Source organism: Pagrus pagrus (assembly GCF_965226575.1).
Source record: "Pagrus pagrus genome assembly, chromosome: 1".
Classification (NCBI taxonomy): Eukaryota; Metazoa; Chordata; class Actinopteri; order Spariformes; family Sparidae; genus Pagrus; species Pagrus pagrus.
The window spans coordinates 20,022,328-20,049,759 of record NC_140185.1 but is presented as its reverse complement, the minus strand read 5'-3'; the positions used below and the strand labels follow the sequence as shown (position 1 = coordinate 20,049,759).

At 39.9% G+C, this 27,432-nt stretch overlaps 4 protein-coding genes across 4 annotated transcripts in view; 3 read left to right on the top strand and 1 right to left on the bottom strand.

Annotated features, from left to right (window-relative positions):
* The window catches only part of galns (galactosamine (N-acetyl)-6-sulfatase), a 21,334-nt gene extending 13,094 nt beyond the window's left edge, over window positions 1-8,240 (top strand). The window contains exons 12-14 of the mRNA XM_084357142.1: window positions 1,201-1,322; window positions 6,703-6,820; window positions 7,773-8,240. Coding sequence (XP_084213268.1) covers window positions 1,201-1,322; window positions 6,703-6,820; window positions 7,773-7,859 — 327 coding nt within the window. The 3' untranslated portion in view covers window positions 7,860-8,240. The remainder of the gene's footprint in view (window positions 1-1,200; window positions 1,323-6,702; window positions 6,821-7,772) is intronic.
* A 494-nt stretch (window positions 8,241-8,734) lies between these two features.
* Window positions 8,735-10,998, top strand: cklf (chemokine like factor). Its single transcript, XM_084353740.1, has 4 exons — window positions 8,735-8,855; window positions 9,285-9,440; window positions 9,536-9,631; window positions 10,692-10,998. The coding sequence occupies exons 1-4, from the start codon at window positions 8,766-8,768 to the stop codon at window positions 10,800-10,802; spliced, it is 453 nt and encodes a 150-aa protein (XP_084209866.1). The 5' UTR covers window positions 8,735-8,765; the 3' UTR covers window positions 10,803-10,998.
* Window positions 10,999-11,159: 161 nt separating this feature from the next.
* cmtm3 (CKLF-like MARVEL transmembrane domain containing 3) lies at window positions 11,160-20,392 on the top strand. Its single transcript, XM_084351736.1, has 5 exons — window positions 11,160-11,457; window positions 16,493-16,648; window positions 16,756-16,851; window positions 16,963-17,080; window positions 17,902-20,392. The coding sequence occupies exons 1-5, from the start codon at window positions 11,341-11,343 to the stop codon at window positions 17,928-17,930; spliced, it is 516 nt and encodes a 171-aa protein (XP_084207862.1). The 5' UTR covers window positions 11,160-11,340; the 3' UTR covers window positions 17,931-20,392.
* cmtm4 (CKLF-like MARVEL transmembrane domain containing 4) overlaps window positions 20,258-27,432 on the bottom strand; it is a 19,952-nt gene continuing 12,777 nt past the window's right edge. Inside the window, exons 3-4 of the mRNA XM_084351724.1 lie at window positions 23,806-23,904; window positions 20,258-23,384 (exon numbers count right to left, since the gene is read on the bottom strand). Of these exons, the coding sequence (XP_084207850.1) occupies window positions 23,223-23,384; window positions 23,806-23,904 (261 nt within the window). The 3' untranslated portion in view covers window positions 20,258-23,222. The remainder of the gene's footprint in view (window positions 23,385-23,805; window positions 23,905-27,432) is intronic.

Here is a 27,432-nt window from a genome sequence, read left to right as displayed (position 1 = left end):
AGGCTATGCTACAACTAGATTAAGTGCTGAAGGTGCTTTAGAGTTTTTCTTTCAATGTTAGTGATAAAACATACAGAGAATAGTGTGTGTGTGCACGTGTTAAAACATCCAAAAGAATCAAATATACACCATCGGAAATAAACTAATTGGACATGCACCATTACGACAAACAGGAAGTAGAAGACAAGTTATTACAGTAAGCAAAACATTACCACAAATTATTGAGAAAAAGGGATGTAAGGATCTAATTCTGTCATCTGTGTTGCTTTAATTTCAATTATGTGATGACTAAAGTATAAACGCAAATATCTTTTTTATGACCTGTACAACTGACCACAAATTGTGTGTGAAAGGCTGATCTTCAAATTGAATTTAGCAGAACTTGGTGGCCAGTCTGGGGCTGTTCTGAGTGGGGAAATGATCTCGGTGGTTAAAAAACAAATTAGTAAGAGTAAAAATAACATCAGATACTTGAGAAGTACTTATAGAGAAGGAAGTCAGTTTGTTACTGATAATAGCTGCGTTTGAAGGCAACAGTCACTAATCTAACCTACACTCTGCTCAGTCACAGTATTAGACAGATGCAAAGATCATAAGTATCTGTGTTATACAACCGAGGCAAAGTCATTAACTTGATAACAGAGCCTGGCTGATACTTGATTTTTGGGGATGATACCAATAATAGAAAGTAAAAAATTCCAATATCGATATATCAGCAAGTAAACACAGTGTTACCTCAAATGTGGTTATCAGACACTAGGGACAAGGTTATGTAACGGAGGCAGGATATTTTACAGTTTCAGAAAGCATTTTATTATCTAATAAGACTTCAGTACACTCAAAACAACAAACTTACTGGGAATGTAATTATTATAAATTATCCCAAGCATCTTTTTCTGCATTATAATTTCTAAAAGTTTTCATATCAGTGCACACTTGGGGAATATATACACAGATAATATATCTGTGAGCAGACAATATCGACCGATAATATCTGTTTGGCTCTACCGGCGGTGTGCTTCAATAAAATTCAGCTGGTAGCCCTCAACATTTCTGTCTCATGTTTATGGCAACTATTCTCCACTCTTGAGATGAGCTTCAAATCAATGTATGTAATGTATTGACATTAATTTATGTATCAATGTGTTTTTCTAGAAAAACCATAAAAGGTTTGTGTCTATTTTCTGTTTTCTCCTCCAGGGCGTCAACTTCTGTCCAGGTCAAGAGGTCCCGGGAGTGACTACTCACGAGCAGATAGAGCACACAATGCAGCCAATCATTTTCCACCTGGGACAGGATCCTGGGGAAAAGTTTCCTATCAGGTTAGTTCCCTGAAAACTTCAACTCTGCTCACAGCTGATTTCCTTTAGGGGGGTTAAGAAGAGGAGAAGGGGAAAATGAGAGAGGCAGGAGAGGGGAACAAGTGAAGAGATGCTGGAAAATCAACAGTGGAGGGCTGAGCGTAGGGAGGCAGTTTGCCTGTTGGTAGCACAGAACGATGTGTATGTACGTATGTATGAGATCAATGCTGATTCAGTGGCATGAAAAGAAGGCGGTGGATTGATCCGCTCAGCCAGAGCGCGCCTGATTACACCCTTCTCTTTGTGATTGCAAACAACTCCTTAAAGATCACTATCTGGCCCTCAACCCTCTGGTGCACCGCTGCAGGTTAAAATTGCAAGATAAATTGTTCAGGTCTAAATTGAGAGCGAGTGCTGTTTAATGGAGTTTTGTGTGTCTCTGCCTCGGCTCAGAGGAGAGTTAAGAATCGCAGAGAGGATAGAGCGACGCCAGAGGACACAGACAGCCGAGGCTGAACTAAGAGTATTACTAAATAAGGATGCAAAGATAGATGAGCATCGTCTTCTGCTGCGTTCTGTTGATGTTGAATATTTATGTGATCTTTTAGAGAAAAAACGGCACAAGCTGACACCATGACTAATACATTAAGATAATCTCAAAATCGCTTTGATGAGAGAATATTCCTTTTGTGCACAGTGTTCGCTCTGGCTCCCTCCTGCCATAAAACCTCCCAGATTGACCTTTTCTTCTCTGCCTTCTGCAGCTCTGCCTCTCATATTTCGCTCCGGCCTCATCTCCTCTTTGCCTCCTGCTCAGTTCTGAAGTGAGATTGGATGATAAAACATTAATGTTGTTTTTCAATTGCCCACCTTTAGGACGTGCTATTCACTTGGAAGAATAAAAAAAACTAAAACAAAAACCAATCAATATGCAGCCCCGTGTTGTGCTGAGGGCTGGATGGGCAAACGGACCAAAAATGCACACTCATTTTTCAGTGAGGTCATCAAGTTCGTCTACAAGGTCAACAGGACACCCATCTGCCTGACCTCTTCACTTTGCATGCTCTGTTCTTCTTCTATTCACTCTAATTATGCACCTCACGATTTGAGTCTGATACAAAGGGTTATCACGCGATTATAAAACGATTATCGATGCATCTTGATGTGTCAAAATGTTTCATTTCTACTCAGGATTTCATTTTTCTCGCTGTGTGACCACTAGCTACTTTTAAGATATCGTGATCCATAGTTAGAATAAACAGGTGAATTTACTTCCATTATCTTTGCTCAACCTCAGCCTTTCTTAGCAAATATCATCATTTACGGATCAGTTCATACCAACTCACCTCGGGCCTCCCAGATCATGTCATGGATTGTCTTGAAAAAAATCATTTTGAAACATTTATTAAATTCACAGCCCCTCGCAAAATCCTATAGCTTTTTCTCCAAATACTTTTTAAGTATTGAATTTTTTAAGTTTGGCCGTCTGAGCTAATTGTCATCATTTTTGTGATTCTTTGTATGTGTATTGAAAACCTCACCAATCGCACATTTTTCAGTGAATTGGCTTGATATTTGTCTTGAACATCCAAGAGACCTTAAGGAAACTTGGCAACATGTATTCATTTCAATAGTTGTAGCTGATTAATAACAGTAATCAAATTAATAACAGAAGGTCATTTCTTTTTTCGTTGTCGTTTTAAAAAATTGATATCTCTGCTTGTTTTTCCTTCCTTGCAACCAGACGTTGGTTCTGTGTAGTATTAATGTAGTTCTGTCAGATCGAGAACTTATTCGTTCCTGCATACAAAATCGAGTGCCACAGACCTTGTTAAATATAGCCTTGAAGCTGAGAACACATTTCGGGTTACTTTGAATGGAAATGTAGATTTTCCCAAGAAGGATTACTTTAATTTCCTTGAAACTTTTGTCTGTGAAAGTGTTAAAATTCATTGCATATATATTTTAAAAAATCAAAGATGTTATATTACTCCATCATTTATTATTTTTTTAAATGAGCAAATTATTTATAATGTAATATCACATTCAGTGGTTTAATTTCAGCTGTAGATATTTGTACTGTAAGGTTTTCTATCTGTGGGATACCCAGTGAGATCATAATGTCGGGAATTGGGTTTTAAATTTCAGATTATTGACTTTTCTGCATCGAGACATCATCTCTCACAATCTATTTATTCCCCTTCAGTCCTCTTCCTCTCCAAACTTTTGTCTTTCCTTTTCCCTCGTCACTTTGCCCGCTCCACCCTCCGCTCACTTCTCAACACTCAGCTCCTGTCCCTCTGCATCCTCTGGGACTGCTCTCTTCCATCCTAGTTAAGTGTGTGTGTGTGTCTGTGTGTGTGTGTGTACACATGTGTATGTGTGCGTTTTGTCCGTGTGCTCCTCGGTCCCCCAGCTGGACTGGCTGCCTGGCCATCATTAATCTCTGTCTGCACCTAAAGAGCCACTTAAGATGATGTAGGGCCTGTCTGCACACATACCTTCACTACTGTCGCAGCCTGTGATACAGCAAAGAGCACACACACACACACACACACACACACACACACACAATCCCCAGTCCAGAACATTCAGCCTGGAAAACAGCGTAGATTATGATTATGCAGTTTAGGAGAGAATTTGGGAGCAACAATGCCGAAGTCTTTTGCTTCTAGATGTGTTTCTTTTTGTCTAGCTGTCATCGTTTCAGACAGATTTGATTGGAGTTTCAGGGTGTCAAAGCCTGTGTTGGTGGTCCATCTGTCCAGGACCCAACCAGGTGTGCATCCACCGAACTCCGTGAGTTTGGATCCCCGCTGGATTTTGCCGTCTTCCGCTTCGCCCTCCATCTCTGTGACCCGAGGGCCTGAGGTTAACACATCCTGCTTTCTCACCGCTCACCTCAGCTCACGTCCCCAGAGTCCCCCGGTCATCCAGAGCGTCGTCCCCAGCCCTAACACTGCAGGCAGCCCTGCACGTTCTGGCCTCATCTGCTGCCTGCCACCGAGCTCTTGTGTTCCCAATCAATAGTCCTTACTGAAGTGCTCAATTTCCACGGGGGTGGAGAAGATGGTAGAGGGGAGGGGAAGGCAGGACAGATGTATTTGATTGTCTCCTCAATTCCCCCACCTTCTGCCACTGTGTGGTTGTTTGTGTGTGTGTCGGGTGTGTGTGTGTGTTCCAGCAATAGTGTTATGAATCAGTAATCAGAGTGGTGACACACCTGAGCAATGCCCCCATCCCCCTTGGGTGCCATACATTATAAATCAAAAGACTCCATTTGCATACAGCCTGCTTATTATTCCAGAATTTGCCTCTCCACCAGTAGGCTAAGGGTTATAATCATGATAATGAGCTGTGCTGACTGTGGGCTTTTTATTATTTGTTTGCAGAGGGGGCATAAACAAATGATATTATTAGTTTTTGATTTAGAGGTCTGCACTGTGAGATTTTCAGTGCATAGACAAAACAATGGAAAACTTAGCGTCTTCGGCAAGTTTCTCACCACGTGGCGTGCTTTGCTTGCAGACTCGTGTGGAGAAACTAGTCTGATAAATCCCCCTTACATTTACTTCTATTAAGTTGCTTCATCACTTATCACAAAACGAATCGCAACAATGAGCAGCGGGCACTGATAGGAGGGGAGTGAAACGTCTCTCGGGCTGATCGAGATCAGGGCGAAAGCAGAATTGTGCGATTTCAGATAGCCGAAGCAATTTAATCTGAATGTCTGATTTGTAACTGAGGGGAGTAATCCGGTTTTCCCTATCAGCTGGGGTCACAATGCGTGTATAGATGGTTAGCTTATGACGAATGTGGCACACCAGGAGAGAGACTAATTGCAGCCGGTGCACTACCAGTCGAGTAATTGTGGGGGAAAGTAAAGACTGAGAGTATCAAGGAAAGGAGCAGGTGCTGGCTGATGGAGGAAGCCTTGCTGCCCTGTGGGAGATCTAGGAGGGGAGGTGGGGGGGGGTAGGTGTGAGCTGGACAGGGCCCGGGGTTATTACTCTAATTGACACTTCACCTCACACACATGCACATGTTCCCCAGGGGCCAATCAGAGGGTTGGGTTTGCAGTGGAGGGAGGATGGAAGGCTGGCACAGGTGCTGCCGGCGAGTGTATCAGGGGTGTAATTGCACTGCTGATATTTGTCTGTCCGTGTGTCACGCCACCAGACGCCCACACCCCCCAACACACACACAGACACACGCGTGCACACACAGCCCATTAACCCTACAGGTCCTATTGAGAGCAGCGTTCCTTTGAAAGCCTTCAGGGCCCTTGTGTTTTACACACTGAATATAATAATGCACAGAGGTGCTTGGGCTCACTGGTGTCCAACAGCAGTAATTGAGAGACAGGGGATGGGAGAGGGGTTACATAGTTCACCCTGTGTGCTGTCCCAGAGGGTGCCCGAGTGGACAGCCCGTGTGTGTGCATTGTGTGTTCCTGTTTTTGTTGATTAAAGCTGCAGCATGTCCCCACTCTGATATAATGAGTAAAGCTTGGACTGGATACATGTAAGCAAATTCATTCACTCAACACTCCCTTGCAAATTCTGGGGTTTAGTGTATGACTGAATTTAAGAATACTATTTACAGCTGGTAATAAAATGCAACCTGTATCCGGACACGTCATCCATATAAGTAAAAATGCTTTTGTAATGCAAGGTGTAAATGCGTCATGAATCGTACAAGGTGCTGGCATCTGTGCACAACACAGCACTGATATAGATGTTTGTTTTTAGCCAAGATAAAATATAGGTTTGTTCAAATTTAGAGAATGAGCAAGCCAGAAGGCTGAAAGAGAAACGCCTCTGATTATTGATTTTACATATATTCTGTGCCATGAAAGCACCTGAAGATGTCTTATTCAACAGAAATGCATGATAAATGAAAGCAATATAGGTGTGAAATGAATGTCAGGTAAGACATAACTTATCTGCTGATCCGGTCTCAATGGTGATAATGAGAACAAGTAAAAACACCAAATTTACACACACAAAATCACATAATTTATGGTCCGGATAAAGAATCTGGTTGCAAATCCCATTTTAATACCAGGTGGAAATTTAGTGTGGTGTGGTTGTGTGTTGGGTTTTTTGATTCATATACAAAAAACTTAAAATGGACAAAACAGATTCAGAGTAAAAACAGATGCTGTGAGTATCTGGAAATATATGGAAACTGTATACACTGTGTGGTGTATGTGCAGATAGACAGTATATTTACATGTATGTGACCAATAGATTATTTCAAACTCATACAGTCTCATGATCTTTTTTTGACAGGTCATTTAGTCAAAAAAAACACACATAGAGATTAAAGATAATGAAGCTAATTGTTAGTTGCAGCTTCAATTACTTTTCCTGTGTTTTGGTTTATTGTGTGTTTGCAGTGTTTTGTCAGAGGAGTACCAGGATGTTCTGAGCGTGATCTCTCCAGTTGTGGAGCAGCATAAGAAGACTCTGATTCCCGGCGTTCCCCAGCTCAACATGTGTGACGTGGCCGTGATGGTGAGATTTCCTCTACATCAATACGTCTATCCATTTCTTTCAGCATGAACTTTGCAGTGAAAGTGTGAAAAAGGAATCATTGTGTTATGAAAACGAAAACTGTTTTCCTACTATATCCAGAGGATATTCAGCTTTCACGGTAGATAATGTATGTTCTCCTGAAAGTCAGCACGGCTCAGATAAATAAATACATAAGAGAAATGTATTAACTGTTTATGAAAAAACTGAGTAGCCAGAAAAGTCTCTGAATAGAGATTCCTCTCAGTTGTGTCTGTTTTCAGTCTGCAATGAGCCAGCATACTTTGAATGTTCGGCTTCAACAGATTTAATCTTTATTTTTATATTTATCACCTTCACTCACTCACTTCAGAATGTGTATCATGTTTTCACCTGGATGTGGACATTTCCTCCTTGGTTGTGTGTCTGCGTTTTGCTTTTATGAGGACATTGAGCAGCAGCTTAGTCACCTGGAGCACCAGAGACTGTGAACGGCACTGCTGTGGATTTATCTGTGGCATGGCACTGCCCCCTTCTGGTGAAGGAATAAAACACAACTTTAAGTAGAGCAGTTTGTGTGATTACCTTTAATATGATCCTGTGTCATGCCAATATGGATCTATGAACATTTAATATTTTGTATATCAAGCAAGCCATTATCTGCTGGAGCCATTATTCACATATTCCCATTGTTGCCTTGTTGAGTTCCAGTGCCTTTTCGTTGCTGTTTTTCATTCAGAAGAAACTGAATAATGTTTATGCAGTCTGAAGTTTTCTATAATAACCTTAATATTGGCTGTTTTAGGATGTTACTGATTAGATGATTACTCTGGCCTAATAGCCAAGGACCCTCTTTTCACAAAACAGGACACAAAGATGACCCAGTGCTCACTGAATAATGTCTTCGATAACTTCATATCCTTGTTCTTACTGTGATGTCCGCTCTGTATTACAGAACTGGGCCCCCGCAGGCTGTGAGAAGTTGGGAAAGTGTCTCAAAGTGCCCAAGTCTGCACCCTGGAAGTGTGACTGGCCACACTGAGAGCGAAAATATGAGGAGGCAGGACCTGAAGATGTGCCTTTCTACAGAACAACCAATCATGTTATTTCCGAAGATGTCTTTGTGAAACGCTTTATGTTCACTGTTAAAGAAAAGGGAATTATGTTGGTAAACCAACATTTCATTGATTGTGAAAAATGCTTTTGCAGCTGGGATTTTAATGAGTCAACACAACTTTCTACCTGTTCTGGAAAATTACTTCATCAACATTCACGAGTCATTTGAGTGATGTAGGTCAGATAGAGAAATGTATTTATTGTGTTCATGCTTAGAGTAATAAAATATACCATGTTGGATTGTGGGATTATTCTGTATCTTTTCTACATGCTTACTGCAGTCATTTTTAATAAAAAGTTATTTTTATGACATGCATCATGACTGTTTTTATGACCGTATATCCGCTACATTCAAAATGCACACATTATGTGCACATACACACATCCAAGTTTACTGTAGTTCTGCTCACGGGTCTGAAAATACCTGACGGTCAACACATGATTTCACAATAAAACTTCTACTGCCCAGCCGACATTTCAGCAGCAGCTTTATTCATCATGATGTAACAGGAAGGCTAACACTTTCTCAAATGTGTTAACCCAGGCACCAGCTTTAAATAAAATCATCCAAACTTTCTCTTTTAGGTTTAAAAAAATCACTGTCAGGCCCTGATGGAGATTCTTCTATGACTCTGTATCTTTTCCTGTATTAGTCAGAGCACATACTGAATATGTTGATCTACTGAAGCCTTTTCAGCTGAAGTGCCAAGTAGCTGCTGCACTGAACATATTGCGCATATTCTTACCAACAGTCATTTCCTATGCAGTTAAAAGGAAACTACTCATTTCAGGAAACAGTGAGTGAGCTGTGTCTTGTAAATTAAACCGCATCATGTCAGAGGTTCAAAATGAAAATCCATTAATGGACTTGGACACTGCTTTTCTCAAATCCAAGAGGGGAATCCTGAAAGTAGCAGAGATGGTGAGAAAATCTGCACATCGCCTAAAGTTTGAGCGCTTTTCGGTTTGAAGCAGAAGTTCTGTGACAGTTGAGGAGTGAGTTGCAGATACATGAAGCAATAACAAAGTGGCGTCTCAAGTTTTTGCTGTATACTTTAGCAAAGTTAGAACTAGTTTGTTGGCAGCAGCGAACAGCAGAGTTTTAAAGGCGAAACCAGCAAGTGATCTGAGAAAAATGTGATGTGGAAACATTGTTAGTGACTTAGTTCCTCTTTCGATACAAAAACTGGAATGTGGAACATGTAAAAAGGAAGAGAATGAGCGAATCAGACTGTCATCGTTGTACAAATCAATCATTTTTAAAATAATGAAATGTATGATGTTTGAAAATATGTGTTTTCTGTTATTTCTGTAACAATTCCTTTGTTTTGTGCCGTTTTTTCTGCTACAGGTGACCCTGCTTGTGGCTTTTGTGTGTTTCGCTGTTGCCTCCCCGCCAAAGTACAGTGCAGCCACAGGGTTGGAGTTCCTGATCACTTTACTTCTGCTGATGCTGTATGTGCTCAAACTCAACAAGAGGCTGACTTTCTTCTTTTGGCCTCTCGTTGTGGGTGAAGTTTGACAACATTACATTATAATATCCTACACGTGCAAAAGAGAACAGCTGTGCATATTGTTCTTCTTCTCTTTTCTCGTCTTCAGGATGTTTTCAACTCAGTGTTTGCAGCGGTTTACTTTATTGTCTTGAGCCTGATGGCTGTGACTTCATACACTGTCACAGGCAGTCTGGTTGGAGGGGTGAGAGATATTTCTTTAATCTGTAATTGCAATCTGAGTTGGTGGCCCAGTTTTTATATGAGGATTTATATGAAGCATGCTCTTGAAGACAGTGATGGAATGTAACCACTTACATTTACTCAAGTGCAGTACTTAAGTACAATTTGTATTTAGACTGGTACTTTATACTTCCACTCATCTACATTTTGCAGGGAAATATGGAGTTTTTACTCCACTACATTTATTTAATAACTTTAGTTACTAGTTATTACAGATTACATGCTGCATCAGAGTCAAAGCAGTGCATTTTTAAATGTATTTATTTTGTCAGCATAAAAATTTCACTGATTTTGATAATCAAAAAGAAAGATGAACATTGGATCCGATGACCAGCCTGGCCGATAATCGATCGCACGGTATATATACACAGTGTTGTAAAAGTAAAAGTAAAAGTAAAGATATCGTTTTAAAATAGTACTTTGGTCAAAGTAAAAGTAACCCATATGTATAGTACTTGAGTAAAAGACTTAAAGTATCTAATATTAAACATACTTAAGTTTCAAAAGTACATGTAAAAGTAAATTATACATTTATTTACATGTATGAAGATACTGTATACTATGAGTTGACCGTTTATCAGAATGATTGTTTCGTTTATCTGATTGCTTATAAAATAAATGAAAGTAACTAGTAACTAAAGTTAGCAAATAAATAAAGGGGATTAAAAAGTATACAATTTGCCTCCAACGTGTAGTGGAGTGGAAGTATAAAGTAGCAGAAAATGGTAATACTCAAGTGAAGTACAAGTACCTTAAAAGGACAGTACTTGAGTAAATGTACTTAGTTACATTCCATCACTGTAATACATAAATGTAAATGAATGTTTAGTTAACTTTGACTTTTGATACATCAGATACTTTTAGACTTTTACTCAAGTACTAACTGTACGAGTGACTTTAACTTTTACTAAAGTGACATCTCAGCCTGATATCTTTACTTTTTACTCAAGTATGACTATGACACCTGATGTGTTGACGTGCAGTGTGATGCATTTATTTTGAGATCTGCTCTCTATTTGCAGATAGTTGGCCTCTTGTCAGCCGGGCTGCTGTGTGTCGACAGTTACACACTGTTCAAAAACATCACATTCAACAAGCCGAGGAGTGAAACCAAGAACCAAGACACCAAATGACCACTTCAGTGGCAGCAAACGAACAGCCTGCAGTCTGCTGCAGTGTGTGCACTCATAAGTAATCGAGCTGACTGCCAGGCTCCATCACAACTCTTCTACCAAACTGTGTGCAAATGTGCATCATATTTAAGATTCCAGCTGTTATTCAAAGATGTTTTATTTTGTGAATTTATTTTCTGACCTATATCTGACTGGAACGACTGACTGGACAATAAAGATGAATAATAATAAAGATAATAAAGATTGTGCTTCGCCCTGTGACATCATGAGTTTGATATTTCCACTGAGCGGCTCAGGATTGTGTAGTATGCAGCTCGGGGAGGGGGGGCATCGCATTTCACATCTGGAGAAGGCAGATGTGCGCTTTTTTGGAGATCGCGCTGCGTTTCCGCGCTGTCATTGTTTCCGTTTCCACCTCCGAGAAGCCTCACGCCTCCACACATCTCTTTTTTTTTGTTTTGCTCTGAATCCGTTACGTTGAGTTTGGGAGACTTGTCTGAAGTTTTGAGGAGAGTTCAAATCGTTTTTCTCTCCAACCATGGGGGACATCGAGGCTCCCGACTCGAGTCGGCCGCGCCAGGCGGTCCTGCTCTCTATTCTTCCGACCAAAGAGTTCGCCACTTCAAGGAAAGGCTCGCTGCTTATTGCTGAAGTGGTAAGAAATGAGCAGAGGAGTCACCGCTGAGACAAATGAAACTGGTTCTGTGCTGTTGTTTCCGCCTGATGCGCACTGAAGTCGAGGCGCGCTGCGTTCTGGAGGCTTTTATTGGACTTAATATGGCAGCGATGGCTTTGTGCAGCTTTTAGACAACCTCAGACTGTTTAACTGTCATTTTGATTGTAGGTCAAGTAAGTTCCCGTCACAAGGTTTCCATTAGTACAGGGAGGAGCAGTGAGAGTTTATAGCAACTATGAAGTAAACTCATAAAACTCGGGATATTAATTCCAACATTTTTACTGGATCATGGACACACCGCCCTGCGCCATTCATTGTTAACAGTCCTCCACCGTGACTGATCAAACTACACAACTGTCTTCTATCAGTCTCTCAGTGTTGTGTTAATGTGTGCATCATCAACTTAAAGTCCATAGAGTTATTAACTTTTCAAGTAATTATATTATATCATCATATTATATATGAAATAAAAAAGGTAAAAAAGGAACTGACAGACGCTCAGTATGTCTGTGTGGTGGTGGTGGTGAGGGTGGTGAGTCTTCCTGCAGTAACTGAGTTACTGTATGAACCCTCACATTTGTGTCATGTGGCATTCAGCTCATGTGGGGCTCTGAGAGAGCAGTCATCCTCCCACAGTCACATCCTTCACTCTGCTGCCACAACATGTAGCCTGCAGCTCAGTCCACACTGTGTGTGAATGCAGAGCTCAACAGCCCCCTGCACACACACGCACGCACACGCACAATACAGCCTCTTTACTGCTACTCAACAATGTGACTGTGCTCTTCAGCCCGAGGCTAAAACGCTTCCATAGAAGTAAACTGAAAACCCACTGGCCTCTGCTGACATAGGCAGCAGAAGTGCATGGAGGTGAGGGTGCACACCTGGTTTGAACATGCACAGAGAGATATGCTGTGCAAGGTTTCTGTCGAGATGAAGTTGAAGACCACATTATGCTAAAACCAGAGAAAATAAATAAACATTTAGGAGACATAACCTTAAGCTTGAAGAAAAAGAGTAAAGATGATGTTTCACACAGCTAATGATAGTATTTGGATTGAATGTGGCTGTTATTTAAGTCATTATCTACCATCGTAACTGATCCTGAGACAAACTGTGTCAGTATGCGTGTCTCACCACCTCTGCTCAGGTAATTTCTGGGGGAAACCCAGCTGTGTGTGTGGTAAGAGTGTGTGGTGGTAGCACAGGATTTACTGTACCATGTTTATGGTCTGTGTGGTTGAACGCCTTCTGTTAGCTTTAACCTTTAAAGTGGGGCTGCACAAAGTGAGTGGATTAGGCCAATCAAATGTTTCAAGCAAAAAACTATTCAAGTGTATTTTAAACATTGTAAATCGCTGTTATATTTTGTGAGATAAAAGAGCTCTATAACCCTTTTAAAGGGTCAGTTCAAATGCTAAATTATGAAAGATTATTTCCTCATTTAGCTGTCGTAGTATCTAGCCATGCACATTTTGGTTTTATTTATCCATTTACTGAGATATCCACAGCTGAGATTTTTGCTTCCACTTTGACATAAAGAGGGCCAATCATTGTTGACAAATTTCATTTAAAAAACTCAAAAGTAGTGACTGTTAGCCCTGACGAAGGCCTAATGGTTGAAACGTGTGGGCTTTTTTAATGATTGCTCTTTAAATGATTTAACCACCATAATTGAGGCTTTTAAATATTTCCTTCCTCTGTTTATTTGTGTTCTTTTTTTTTTTTTTTTTTGCAGTGACTACCTAAAAATATGTCTGGGGAATCCACAGAATGGATGAACTTCTCTATGTATGACTATAAATACCTGACAAGTAAAAGTATTTCATCACATCGGTACCAAAATAGAATAAAATAATCCAGTGGTGCTGTAAAACAATTTTGGTCATAGATTTGCAACATTAGCCATAATGATGTTATAATACAACCACTGATGTTAAAGGACAGTTACCACTGTATAACAGTAGGGCTATGGTAACATTTCTGACAGTATACAAATCTTTATGGTGTAATAGGCTACTTTATTGCTATCACCCAACCTCTGCCAAGAAGGTCCTGTTTCACCCTTGTCCAAATTGTTTGTTGGTTGGTTTGTTAGCAGGATTACCCAAAATCTACAGAATGGGTTTTCATAATACTTACAGTAGATGGGGGATGGATCTTGATGAAAAAAAGGCATATTTACAGTAGTTAGCTGATATCTGTGAGTGAGTACAAAAGGGGACTGTTGACTCAACTAATGGCCACTCTAGTTACTGAAGACCCTGTTTCCCTTGACAACAGCTGACAATGAGCTCTGTACATTATCCAGACTGCATGAAATGCGATGTCATTTCTCGCTGCTATGACCACGACAAAAAGAGCATCTCCATTGTATTAGACAAATATTTAAAACCCTGGGCAAATTGAAGTTAAACCTCCTGTTTAGATATCACCAGATGTAAGTGAGAGAATGTGTTTTTCTTTGAGTGAATTGTCCCTTTAAAATGCTAACTATTGTACTCAGAAACTAATGCTCAAGTTATAATGGTGGTTCAAGGGTGTGGCACAGTTGCAAATTGTTTTAAGCTACTATTTATATTCCTGGTATCTACTGTATGTCTGCTATGTGAGTGTGCAGCCTCCCTGCTGTAGACGTGAAGCTATTCTTCTTGGAGTAATCACTGGCATCCACTGTTTTCTTGTCTTGATATAATTTAAAGCTTACAGGCAGTGTTATATCAGCCCACGGTCCCTGAACTCAACTTCCACAGAAAGCACAGTCTGTAGCTTCACCATTCTTGGGCACATTAGTCAGACACACATCCTGCTGAGCATGCATTATTATACACAGTGTGTCAGACCACCATGTACTTCTCATTAGGATTCTCGGTGTCAGCCAGCAACAGGCCCGATAAGGAATGTGAAATCACAGCACACTAAACGTGCTGCAAAAAGCAGGCGTTTTTTGTAGCGTTTGAAATATTTTCAAAATACAAACAAGCTGTTAACGAATGGGACATGTTGAGGTGAATGTGTGCAAAGTGTGCCTCCTCCCTATAAAGTGAAACTTTGTCAGGATTCTTAGCTTAGTATGTAATGTGTTTCTGTGGGGTGTGTGTGAGTTTGAAAGCCTCTGTATCAACTCTGAGCAAGCTTCACTACCTTAGATACCTGCTCATTCGACTCAGAGAAAACTTTCAACACATCCTCGTACCTGAACAACTGAGTAGGCCACTGTCACCGTCCCCAAAACAACATGACCGTTGCAGCGTAGCAGCGACAGTTTGGTTCGGTTTAAAACCACTTGGTCTTTGTGTTTTGGGTTAAAATAACTACGCCATGTAACGTCAGTTTTAAACATGCCAATGTTATGTCCTTAACTTCAGCTTGGTTATGCACATGACGTCTCTTTACGACGATAGTAAGTTCAAATTACTCACCGTTGACTTTTGATTATACTTTGGACACTAATTGTGGTCTCCTGGGTCAAAGTCCTGTGCTTGTTTGACTTTGGGTCTTATGGTGTGTCCCATTTACCATTTAGATGGGAATGATGTCACACCCAAGTTGACTGTGTTCCAGTTCAAACTGGAATACCAGTTCTTGCCAGGTTAGGGATTGTTAGCTATTGTTTACAACACCAGTTGATTAACAACATGTTACACTGTATTTTGCATATACAAACACCGAAGGGTTGGACACTAATAAGGCATAAGTGGTGATAAACAGTATATCCAACAGATTTCACAGCTGCTGGTTCGTGAAGCATCCATCTTGGGTTTTGAGTTCGAGGTTGGTAAAGTGCGTCCGACTTTCTGAGTCTGAAATCTGACTTCAGGGGCGTTCCAGTTGAAAGTTGACTGGAAATTCCATCTTCCGCCTTCAAAAGGAACGCACCATTAATACTACTTTGTCTGACTTCCTTCTTTGCTAACGTAGTAATTATTATAGCCACTAGAGGATGCTATCTAACAAGAAGCATAAATATGGGCCCTAAAAAGCAGCTTTCACAATTGACCTGTGTGGTTGCTTTTTTCTAATGAGGATGGGCTGCAAACGTTTTAAGGATTATTTGAAGATATGCTCTCTCCAATCAGATCTCTCTTTATTATTTACTCCATGTAGAGCATATGCCAGCTCATCCTGTGCTGTTTGAGTTAATCAGTGCAACACAGTCTACTTAACATCCCAGACTTTATTCTTCATAAGCAAACATGCCCGAGGATCTACTGAGAAACTCAGAGGAACAGCCTCTCCAGCAGTTTACCTGTAGGTGTTGTCTTATTACAGGGAAATCTCATGGATCCCTGACAGGATGCTGCTCGTCTGTTAGGCAGAAGAGCAGCTGCAGCAGTTTGGGTTCAGTCAGGGGGAGTTCCTAACCTCAGGGCAGTGTAGGATGACTGACTGAGACAAAGACAAGATGGCCGGCCCTGCCTTAGATTACACTGTCTGGACTTGCTTTCATTCGCACTGATATGGTGCGTCCAGCCCTTCTAATGGAGAGCCTCAAACACAGGGCAGGCTCATTTACTCCCGCTGTAACTACTTCTGACTTTGATGCAGCAGTTTAACGTCTTCTTTCATTATTGCAGCTTTGTGTTTGTGGGTGTTTGCACAAGTGTGTTTGTGTGTGAGAGAGGACGAGAGGGATTCGATGTCACAGTGTACAAGCCTGTGAGAATAAACATTGTCTTTTAACAGCTGTATCTCCTTACAGGAAGTGGGGCCGTAATGCACACAGACTTGCAGCTTCAGGGCAGTGTAACTTCATCTCAAAATGAGACGTTCAAAGACGATTTGACTTTATTTTGTTTCTCAGTGGGATTAAAAATTTAAATTTGCCTTTGGCTTTTAACAGCTCACTTTCAAATAGATAAATAAATAAATAAATAAAGTGCCTCCTTCAATATCTTGTTTGTCTTAAATCACGAAAGGAAATGCTGATTTTTGTGTACTCTTCACTGGAGGCTTCTTATCTTAAGCTTTCTATTGTTTTTATTCCTCTCTCTGTTTTTTTTCGTCTCTTTAGGTTCTGACCTTTGTGTCATTTGTGTGTTTCGCGGCATCCACAGCAGCGGCCTTTGTGACAGTTCCCCTGCTGGAGTTTCTGGCCGCTCTCTTCTTGTTGTTCGCTTACGCCAACAAATTCAACGAGAGGTTTAAAGGCTTCGCCTGGCCTCTTACGGTGAGAGAGTTTTTCAAATAAGAAATTGAAAAGGTGCTGGTAAAGCTCTCTTCCAGTGCTAGAAGAAGCAAATACCAGGTTTTGATGTTTCTTTCTTTTCTCTCCAGGATTTCATGAGATGTGTGACTGCCTCCATTATCTTTTTCATCATCTCCATAATTGCAGTGTCCAAATATTCGGCCGGTTCCTCCAAAGCTGCCGGGGTAAAACTGATGTTTTATTCTTCATCATAGTCTACATCAACATTATTTATTGTCCGGTTACCTCAGTTCTTATTCCTCTCTGATAGTTTTTCACTGTCCTTCTTTTCACAGATATTTGGGTTCATTGCCACCATCGTTTTCGCTTTAGATTTTTACCTCATTTTTAATGAGCTGGCCAGTTTCCTAAAGCAAGGAGGGGAGTCCAATGAGGAGCCATCAAGACAGCAAGGTAATACCCCACATGAATATCTGATACATGTCTACATGGGAACATATTAAATAAAAGACTGGATATGTTTTATTTATGGACAGATAATTTGAGCCAATGTCTGTTTTTCACATGTTGACGTGCATGTTGTGATATGCAGCAAAAATGGTTTGCACAAATTCTGTATAGATTGTTGGTTTATGTAGACATCATTTGGACAAGCAGCTTGTAATAACTGTATGCTCAATCTGTTTTCACATACTTGTCTTTACCAGACAAAAGCATAATGGCAGCTCTGAGCAAGGCAGTGGAGTTACTACCTAGTCAAAGTGTTGTTTCTAAGATGACAGCTTGTGTCGTGTATGATTTCTTAGCTCTAATGCCAGATAGGAATGCATTTATCATAAGAAAAAAAAAATGTTTGTATATCTGTAAAACTCTGTTGGAGATATATGAAACTGTCCTTTTCTGTAACAATTTGAGATATACATAATATATTTACGTCATTTATGTCACATTATAACATGCCCATACAGTGAGAATGCTCTGCCCTCTGCTGGGGTTAAAGGGTAAATTTGTCCAAATGACAACAAACATAGTTTCTCACTTAGTAGCCGTGCAGATCTGTGGTTCCGGACAGAGATATTTTAAGAAATTACTTAATAAAATCGAAACTATCCGCACTGTTTGAGACCGCCAGACGTAAATGAGTATGCTTTTGACAGCAAGTGTTATGTGTTTGCAGCGATAGAACCCAGACATGGTTTACTAATCTGACTGGTCTACATGCGGAACTAACACTCATTCTGATACTGACGCTTTTCTTCACTTTTGTTTTCTAGATGAGTTTTCAGACTCTGATTCAGACTGAGACGGCGGGGATCTTCATCGGCAGATATGTTTGATCCAACAAAATAAACCTTCTTTAGGAGGAACTGCCACTGATGAGATGCCACCTGCAAAGATCCTTAAGCGTTTCAATATGCTGAAAGGTTACATTTATACTGAGTACAGTAGAAATCACATCAAGGTAACACTGATTGTTGGTTTATTATGTGCATTTATTTGTAGTTGAGAGGCACTTCATACAGTCTTCTAGATATATAAAGAGGGGGAACCAGATCCTCTTTATCCTATTTTTTCTGCTGAGTGTTGAAGGGCTGGAATGTAGTTCACACATTGATCATGTCAAGACATTTAGGAAACAAGTCTAAACTGATGTTTCAAGTATGTTGGTCTCTTTAGATGAGTTATTTACAGACCATTGCAAGTAGTTTATAAAAACTCTGTTCATGCCCAAACTTATATCCAGTGTGTTAGATATAAAAATAATAACATATAAACATATAAATGCCATAATAAACCTGCTACTTAGACGACCATGAAGCTGTGAAATGATTTGGTCTCATCATACATAGAAGAATTCTTAGAAGTTGTTCAATGATCTGAGCAAATGTCTAAAACTGAAATAGTGGCTAATTTTGACTGGGCAGTTACTGTGACCCTATTTACAGACACATTACACACTAAATTAATGTCGTTAGTGAATAAATGATTCAGAGTACTAATAATGAAGTAGTATTGTAACAAAGATGTTTTAAACGGAAGTGCTACACAAGAGAAATGGGAAGAAAGAAGTTCCCATGGACGTGTGGCATCGCCGTCAGATATAAATTTACAGTATTACCATTTGTACAGTATGCAGAAGAACAGATCGGTTGCAGGTTGGCTGGTTACAACCTCTGTCCAATTGTTTTAACTCTAGTGTATTTTTATAATGTGAGGATAATGTTTGATTATCTTCCTTTAAATTCAACTTTTGGGTCAACAGAGTTCCTGTGGCGTGCTGTACAGCATGACAACCTTTTCTGGGGTTGTTTACATGTTTTATGATTGCGAGTTGTTGTGAATGAACAGAAATGATATATATTTTCGAACCTATTCAACTAACCCCAAAGTTTGAGAGACTGTTACGTTCCAGTTTGCCTGCTGTGTGTGCTTCTTACAACCTGTGTGTGTCTGAATAACTAATAGTAATGCATTATTGTTTTGTTAGATGCTAAATATCCTATATGTGAATCTTTATTGAAAAACGTGTTTGCTTATTTTGAGTGTCTATTCAGTTTTTTCACTTCTGCATGTAAGTTTGAGTTTTCAGTTCTACTGAGAAGTTAGACGCACTTGAACGCCACAGTGACTGTAATATACATGAGCACTTCATGAGTGTGTCAACAGCACTGTGAATTGAAAACGTACACATTTGGCATCAGTGGCCTCTGATTTCTTTGAGGAATTTCAACTGGCATACTAATAGTTAACAAAACACTTCCAAAGTTGCAATTACATCCAATAATTAATCACCGGATTGTTTTTTTTATGGGAGAGTTTTGATAGTTTGTTACTTCTGTGGCTTCATTTATATTAAGATTTTTTTGAATGATGCCATGAAAAAGCTCCCGCCTCGACTCATCCTGATCAGAGTGATATGTCTTTGCTTTCCTGTGAAAACCATGTATCTTTCCACAAACTGAGAAAAACAGGCCTGTTTACATGGTGTTTGTCAAAGACGTTCATCATCATCATTAGTCATTATCTACTCTACGATGCCGATGGAAAGTCAGGTGAAGTTTTGTGGTCCAGAAAACATTTCTGGAGCTTCACAGCAAAACAGAGTTGCAGCATTCTCCTAAACAACTGAAGTAGATGGGGACTTGTTGCGCCATACGGCTCATCCGGCGTAATCAAAGTCTCCAGAAGCCCTGAGATTTAAAAAGGAGGTATTTACACCCTGTGCGGCCACGCTTGTGCACCTACTGGGGAGCACACTAACGCTTTCAACTTGGCAGCTTAGGTGAAGATTTCAGCTTTAAAAACATCTTTTCAAATCAATTTTGGATCCCTGGGCTTCCGGTGACTTGGATTACACCTGATGAGCTGTATGGAGCCATTTTATGTTTACTTTCAGTTGTTTTTTATACTAAAACAAGTCTCCATCTACTGCAGTTGTTTAAGAGAATGCTGTGAACCTCATTTTTGGGTGAATTTATCCTTTAATCCTTCAGGTTATCTGAAAAATTCCACATTACCAAATCTTTAATGGATGTTGTTTTTTTTTTGTTTTGTTTTTTGTTGTTTTTTTTAACTGCTTTTTCCCCCTTCGTACAAAAGATGTTTGAATAAAAACAAACTGTTTTACAATAATGTCCAAATCACTTTATTGAAATCGTCACTATAAACTGATGTGAAGCCTTTTGTCAATGTTTTAAATACAAAAATACAGCTAAGTACGGCTCCATGCTGTACAAGACAGACCTCGTTGTCATCATTAACAAAGCACACTGAATTCAAAGGAAACAGAAGAGCACGTCACCTCTAACTTCATCCGCACAGTCAGACTCATCACGTCTGCTTTTTATAGCACAATCTGGAAACCAGTGGAAAGATTTCCTCTCCTCCCCCATAAATACAAATACTTCATAACATATTGTAGCATAAGGTTGTATAGAGAGCTGCAAATAAGATGGTCTGTTTATATCATCAAATAGCATAATGCACTTGCATGATTGTGCTGCAAAGTTTGCTGTACAAACGTTTATGTGAACATTTTTACATCACTCAGAAACAAATCCATTAATGTAAGTGACAGACAGTATAACACATATGATTGTCTATTCATAAAACTACTTCAAAATTAGCAGTTGTACATGATATAAGTTACTAAGAACATGAGAAAAGCCCGTCTCATCAGGCATACTGTATAGTGTGGAAACTCTTCAGGCTGTTTAAGAAGCCATACAGTTTTTATTTTTCATTTTAAGCCACAGTCAGATACATTTCTGGTCTTACCCTTACTGTACACACACACGCATACGCACACACACTAATCTGACTGTACAGTCAGTCCATTGCAGTCATGACCAGGAGATGGAGCCATAGAGTAGATTTAGACCCCGCACAAACTCACACAAGCCTAATATACACAAAAAGGTCTCAAACAACAACAAAAACACACATGTGTGTAAATGCAGTGAGGATTCATTACATGAGAACGATGTAAAAAATTAAGTCGACATTTCATCCTTCAAATGCAAGAATTATGATTAAGCCTCATGTTTGTGTGTCAAGAACACTGGCCAAACAGAAAAACAGTAAAGGAATGATTTTGCACAGCTGTGGTGTGGTATGAATGACATTTCATAATACATGAGGTGTGTCATATTATACTGTAGATACATATACAGACATCTGAAATCAACTGAAGGCTGTGACAATGATGCTAAATGTGCCGTATTCCCATCCAACCTGTTGCACGCTTCACGTGACTCTTCATTTTTTAATTGATTAAAGTATCAGCTCCTCTCTACGATAGTCGTTACAAGCCTAATAATTAGGAATGCGTTAAGAAATACAGCGCTCAGGTCGAGGCACCCTGTGATTTCACTTCAATTTTTTTATTTCTTTTTACAGAATCAGAGATTGAACGGAGTGTGTCAGTACCTGAGATACAGTGTATAGGCTAAGGGCGTCGGTCACCTACTGATGTTTGTTTCAAAATGAATCTCACGGATGTATCATCAACATTTGTGTCACCTGAAGCCTTTGATATGTGCAAAAGTAAATAGAAACCAATTACCTTATAAATGGCTGATACTGCGGAAGCCCTAAACAGTCATGTTATTTTGTCTGTTTTCCTGTGATGAAGAGTTACACTTTATGTTTTCTTGAGATAACGAGATCATTTTATTGAGCTCTCAGTGTAACAAACTTGTAAAAACAACACTAATTTGCGATCACAAGAAAGCAATGATTACTGATGGATGACTTAAACACTTAAGTAGGCAGATAAGTCTTTTTTACCTTGTTCTAAATCAGTTTTTGAGAGAATAAAAAAACGACTGAATGTCAACACGTCATCTTGTCAACGCTGTCATTTATTCAGCTCCACCATAATAGGCAATTCTTTCCTCGCTGCCTTGAAGGAAAGAAGGGTTCCAGATTGTGATTTCGGGAAAACAAAGTATGTTATTTGGAGATCTCGACAAAATAATCTCATTATCTCAGGAAAACAACAGTTATTATCTTGTGATAATGACATGAATAGCTCATGATACAGGAAAACAAATAAAATGTAACTCGTTATGAGAGGCAAAGGGAGAAAATAATATATCTGATGGCCGTTTAGGGCTTCCATATGATACTCCTTACCTAGCACACTAATTTTTTAATTTAGGAATGCTAGTTTAAATAGTTTGTTTTGGATAAAACAGATGGAATGAAGTTTTATTTTGGTCTCACAATTGTGTCAAACTCAGCGGATGCATTGGTGATGCATAGGAGTAAATCTTTCTGCTCATTTTAAATGTTTTTCTTGTACTTTCCATCTTAATTGCAGTTAGGAATGACCCTGTTCCGTTACTGTATAAATGCTGCTGTGAAAGATCTTAATAGCGGCTAACAATCACAAAGGCTTTCGTAAAGATGTAAAGGAGAAACAAACTCTAAATTAGCACGTGCAATCTTTAGACTCAAATCTAATGTCAGCCTTGCTCACAGGTAGAAGCTAAAGGCTGCTGTCAGTATCTAAGACAGAGCAGGAAAGTCATGATGCTTCTGTTGGACTGCAGGTTACTGTATGTTGCTGGTCCAGTTTCTTCCTGGATCCATGATCACATTTATCACCACAGGCGTCACAGAAAGCAGCGTGAAATAAGCAAACTGTACAAAAAGCTGACCTTCTTTTACTCTCCTTCATTCACAGTGAAAAACAAACCCTTCTAGAAAAAGTCAATGGAACAGGAGCTGGTGCACAGCTGGGGTGAGGTCAGCCTTCTCTTTTTGGCTTTTCTTGGAAGTCATCCTCCACGCTGATTGAAAGATATGTGTGAAAAGTTTTACAGAGAATACCTTCAATTCTGACTCCAGCTCTTCACTTTAGAGTCTTTATGTGTCACTGAAGCCTGGATGAAGATTTATTCAGTGGCTGGGCAGGCAGAAAGCACAGCTGAGGTGTCATGATGAGCAGTCAAAAACATGTGGCGACCTCGGGATGGCCCCTCCACGCATGACTCGAATGAAATACCGTTCTGAAGGCGGAGAAGCGTCCGTCTCGGTCAGCTGCCGGTAGTGTGGCTTTCACTTAGTCTGTCTGATTGTCTGCCAGCGCTCATGCTAGCTCAGGTCTCGCCTCCATTTCTCCACGAGATGCCGTGCGCGCTCGCATGTACTCGCTGGTCTGAGCCGCCTGACAGCCATTACCCATGCGCCACCTCCGTACCGCCAGGAAGGTGTTTACTCCGTACACACCTGTCACCAGGAAGCCAAAGATCTGCAAAAGGAAGTAGAATGAATTTGAGTAGGAACCACAGGACACACTGTTCCTGAAATGTGATCTTGCAAATTACTCAACGCAAACTTGATTAAGGCATGAGACCTGTACAGACTAGTAATATTAAGTGTAAAGGCGTACATGCTTTAAAGTGCAGGAGTGGGCACATACAGACGAATGAATTTAGCTAGACTTGCTGAAAATACACACACACAAACACAAAAGGTCCAGTGTTAAGAAAACAATAAAAGTCAGCTTTCCCAATGAGACCTTTGCTGAGGTCTTATCTGACCCTCTTCTATTGCGTCAGTATATTTATACACATGTATAAATCCTTTGTGATGTGCCTCGGTAGGAAACTTGACTGATAAGAGGAGGTTTATAATGCGTCTTCTGTTTTGTATATCTTGGGACAACTCACCACGGCTGCTATTTCAGCTCCAGTGTTGTGGTTGATGCAGGCCAACACAAAAGACGACAAGAAGAAGAAGAAGGTGCTGGCAGCCGTGTTCACCAGGTCCTGCAGGAGGAGACAAAAACAGAAAAGATAATATTAGACTCCAGATGTGCATCACTGCTATTTTTATTTCATGGAGGGAGCAGCTGAAGCAGAGTTTTGTCATTCGTCACGTTGTCAGTGGTAAAGCCGGAAATTAAATGAAATAAATACCGTTCATGGAGGAGTAATTCAATCTTATTTACACATAATCACATACAACTAAGGCACCATTTGAAATTCCTCAATAATACAGCTATAATACTTCATAGTTTAAGTACCAATAAAATATTTGTTTAGATATCTCACTTTAAGAATACAAGCATGTTTTTTCAACAAAAATCATCTTTAAATCCTGAAAATAACTAATCGCACTTCAAAAGAAAACCTACTCACACTTTGCCTAAAATATAACAAAATACAGTCTGCTGTAAGTAATTACAACACTAATCACTGAGTGTTTGGTCAGTAAACCTCCTCCTGCTAATGTAAAAAAAAAACACATGAGCAGACAAAAACATTTTTGATTTAAATCAGGAATTATCTAAAGTTTCCAACAGCACATGAAGTATATATCATATATAAACTTGAATAGTGCACTTAGCAGACTGCAGACTCCACCTGGAGTGTCTGGGGCCACCTGCGGTTGCTCACTGTTGTTTAGTCGGAGTAAGGAATCAACAATCAGTGCTGGTAAAAAACAGTCTGTGACTGAAGCTGTGCCGTTCAGGGCCTTGAGCATAAAGTCCTAAATGTCCACAAAACATATTAGGCTGACGGGGCCTCTCCAGGCTTAGGCCTGCTAGAGATAATGAATACATTTAATTATGATATAATCAAACTATCATCAAACTGCATATACTTGGTTTAACACTTAATTGAATCCACCTAAAGCACTTAAAGGAAACGTTGACCCAAAAATGAAAATTCAGTCATTATCTGTTCACAGTAAAACAGTGTTGCAGCATTCTCCTGAACTAACAGAAGTAGATGGGACTTAACATAAAATGGCTCCATACAGCATTCATTTTTTCGGTGAACTTGTCCTTTAAAGCTACAATACTACAACAGTTCGCTCCTGCATTTTGCATTTTCAACACACCAAAGAAATGTTTCCTTCCTGCAGGAGGCGTTTGTTACACCACACCAGTGTACCCCAGCACATCATTCAAAACATTCATGTAATCATAAAATTTAAAATCTATTACAAAATGAACATTAAGGTGCACGAGTACAATGGAGCTGTATCAATGATAATAATGCTACTGATGAGTTAATCTCTTTTACAGTCCAAAAACATTCAACACCTTCCTGACACGTTTAGTCTTTGTAACAAAGCTGATGCAACATCCAGGTAGGACATCCGGGATGCTGTTACACCATGTTGAACAAACAAAGAGTGCTCACACTCATCTAACACGCTAGACTGAATCCTGGTGCTTTAAACAGCAGGAGAGCAAAAGAAGCAAACAGCACATACTTAAAAGCTACCTAGCACCTCATATTACACACAAACACGCACATAACTCCCTCCACCCCGCTCCTTTTACACGTGAGAAGGAGAATGAAAGAGATACTTCCCTTTGATGTTTTACTGACTGTTTTCAGCAGCGCAGACGGCGAGGGAAGGGTTAATTATAAAGTGCTCAGCGTGACTGGGGCACGGCCCTCGTGATCAGATGCGTGATTGTGATCATGGCAAACATGGTCTCTCATATGACACACAATGCTCAGCACACACACACACACACACACACACACACACACACACCCACACACACACACACAAAAGGCTTCGGTTTAATTGGTAATGCATTAATATGGAACCATAACACGTCAGGCTAACTGGCACCAGTGTTATTATGCTAACCTTCAGAAGAACCTACAACCCAACAGACATTCAGGCGCACACACTACAAACACTGCTCACATTTACACACACACACTCACACATTTATCTCGCCTAACTGGTCAAACAGGAAATACGGCGTATTCACGTCCCAGTGTCCTGTTCTCATGTGCAGAGGAGCTTTTTCAGATCCCATATTCTCTCCAGATCCAGTCTGTTCAGTCCCTGCGCCTTACTCTTTTCCACATTCCACGTTTTCACCAGGCCAGCACTCTGTAAAACCTTAAATAACACATGCACAGACTGGACCAAACCACTGGCTCTCCGGCTTATTATTGGCTCGTATTGTAGTTTTACAAACCTCTCTCTATCTGCTGAGATTCAGAGTACTGAACAAAGCTAGTATGCTATCAAAATATATGAATGACGTTTTATCTATGTGAAATTTTAAAGGAGACATCTTGTGCTCATTTTCAGGTTCATAAGTTATTTTGGGTTACTACTGGAATAGGTTTACATACTTTGATGTAAAAAAATATTTTTCTCATACTGCCCAGCACTGAAGCACTGTATTCCCCCTCCGTCTGAATCTCTGTTTTAGCTCCTATCTCTTTAGGACCCCCCTCCCAAATACCCGGTCTGCTCTGATTGGTCAGCTCGCACACGCCTGAGTCAGGACAACTAACAACAACAGAGCAGCTGTGCTAAATTAATTGTTACTACCAAACTAGGCGCTGGTCATAAATTGTGTGCAAATGTGTGGATTCACTGAGTGGCATAATTAAAGGTGGGACTTTCAGGGGCAGTGTTTTCTGTGGGAGAGAGGAGCTTTTATTAGTGCGAACTTGGGGCTTTCTAACTTTTAAGACACTTTAGATAATTTAGAACCTAAAACACTGAAGGTAAGGATAAAAGAAAAAGCATAATAGGTCTTTAAAACAAATGTATCAAGAGTGCATGTAAGATTGCAACACAACCGTAAACATATCCCAATAAAAACATTAAACAGTTTTGCTTCTGAAAACAAGGATCTGAATCACTAAAGTTGTCATTTTTGATAGTTAACCCAGAGTCAAGGCTGTATGTAAAATCTGTAACAATTATATATTATATTATATAATAATTATATTTCCTTTGTATATGGGTTTTGTGCACAAAAAAGGGGGTAAATCGTATCAACACCAGATAATGTTCTACGTTGCTGGATGTGGTTCTGTGTTTCAGATGTGCTCTCTAGGCAGCAGCTAGAAATACTCACTGGACTGCAACTATGGAAACCTTAAAGGATGCAGCAGAACGCTAATTATAAAAATCTATTCTCTTGACAGCTGCAGCGAGTCACACAGGGCCAGAAAGCTTTATGCAGGGATGAAACGTCTCTCCGGCTTTCACATCTATGCCCCGATTCTTTCTGAAACAAAAATAAAGATAGGAAACAAGTATTTCCATGTCTTTTGTCTGCCTGTGTGGCAAACTTCAGCTGTCAAAACCAAGAGAGCTTTTATTGGATTCCACTTGCAAGTTAAGTAAACACAACATGAGTAAAGTGGTCTCTGGTCTGAACTGATGATAGATTAATGACCATAGCTAATAATAACCACAAACCTCAGCTGTGTGAGTGCAGATTCAGCAGAGATGTAGATCATTAACGGCAGAATAACATGGACTCAAACAGAGAAACAAGGACGGATTAACATATAGAC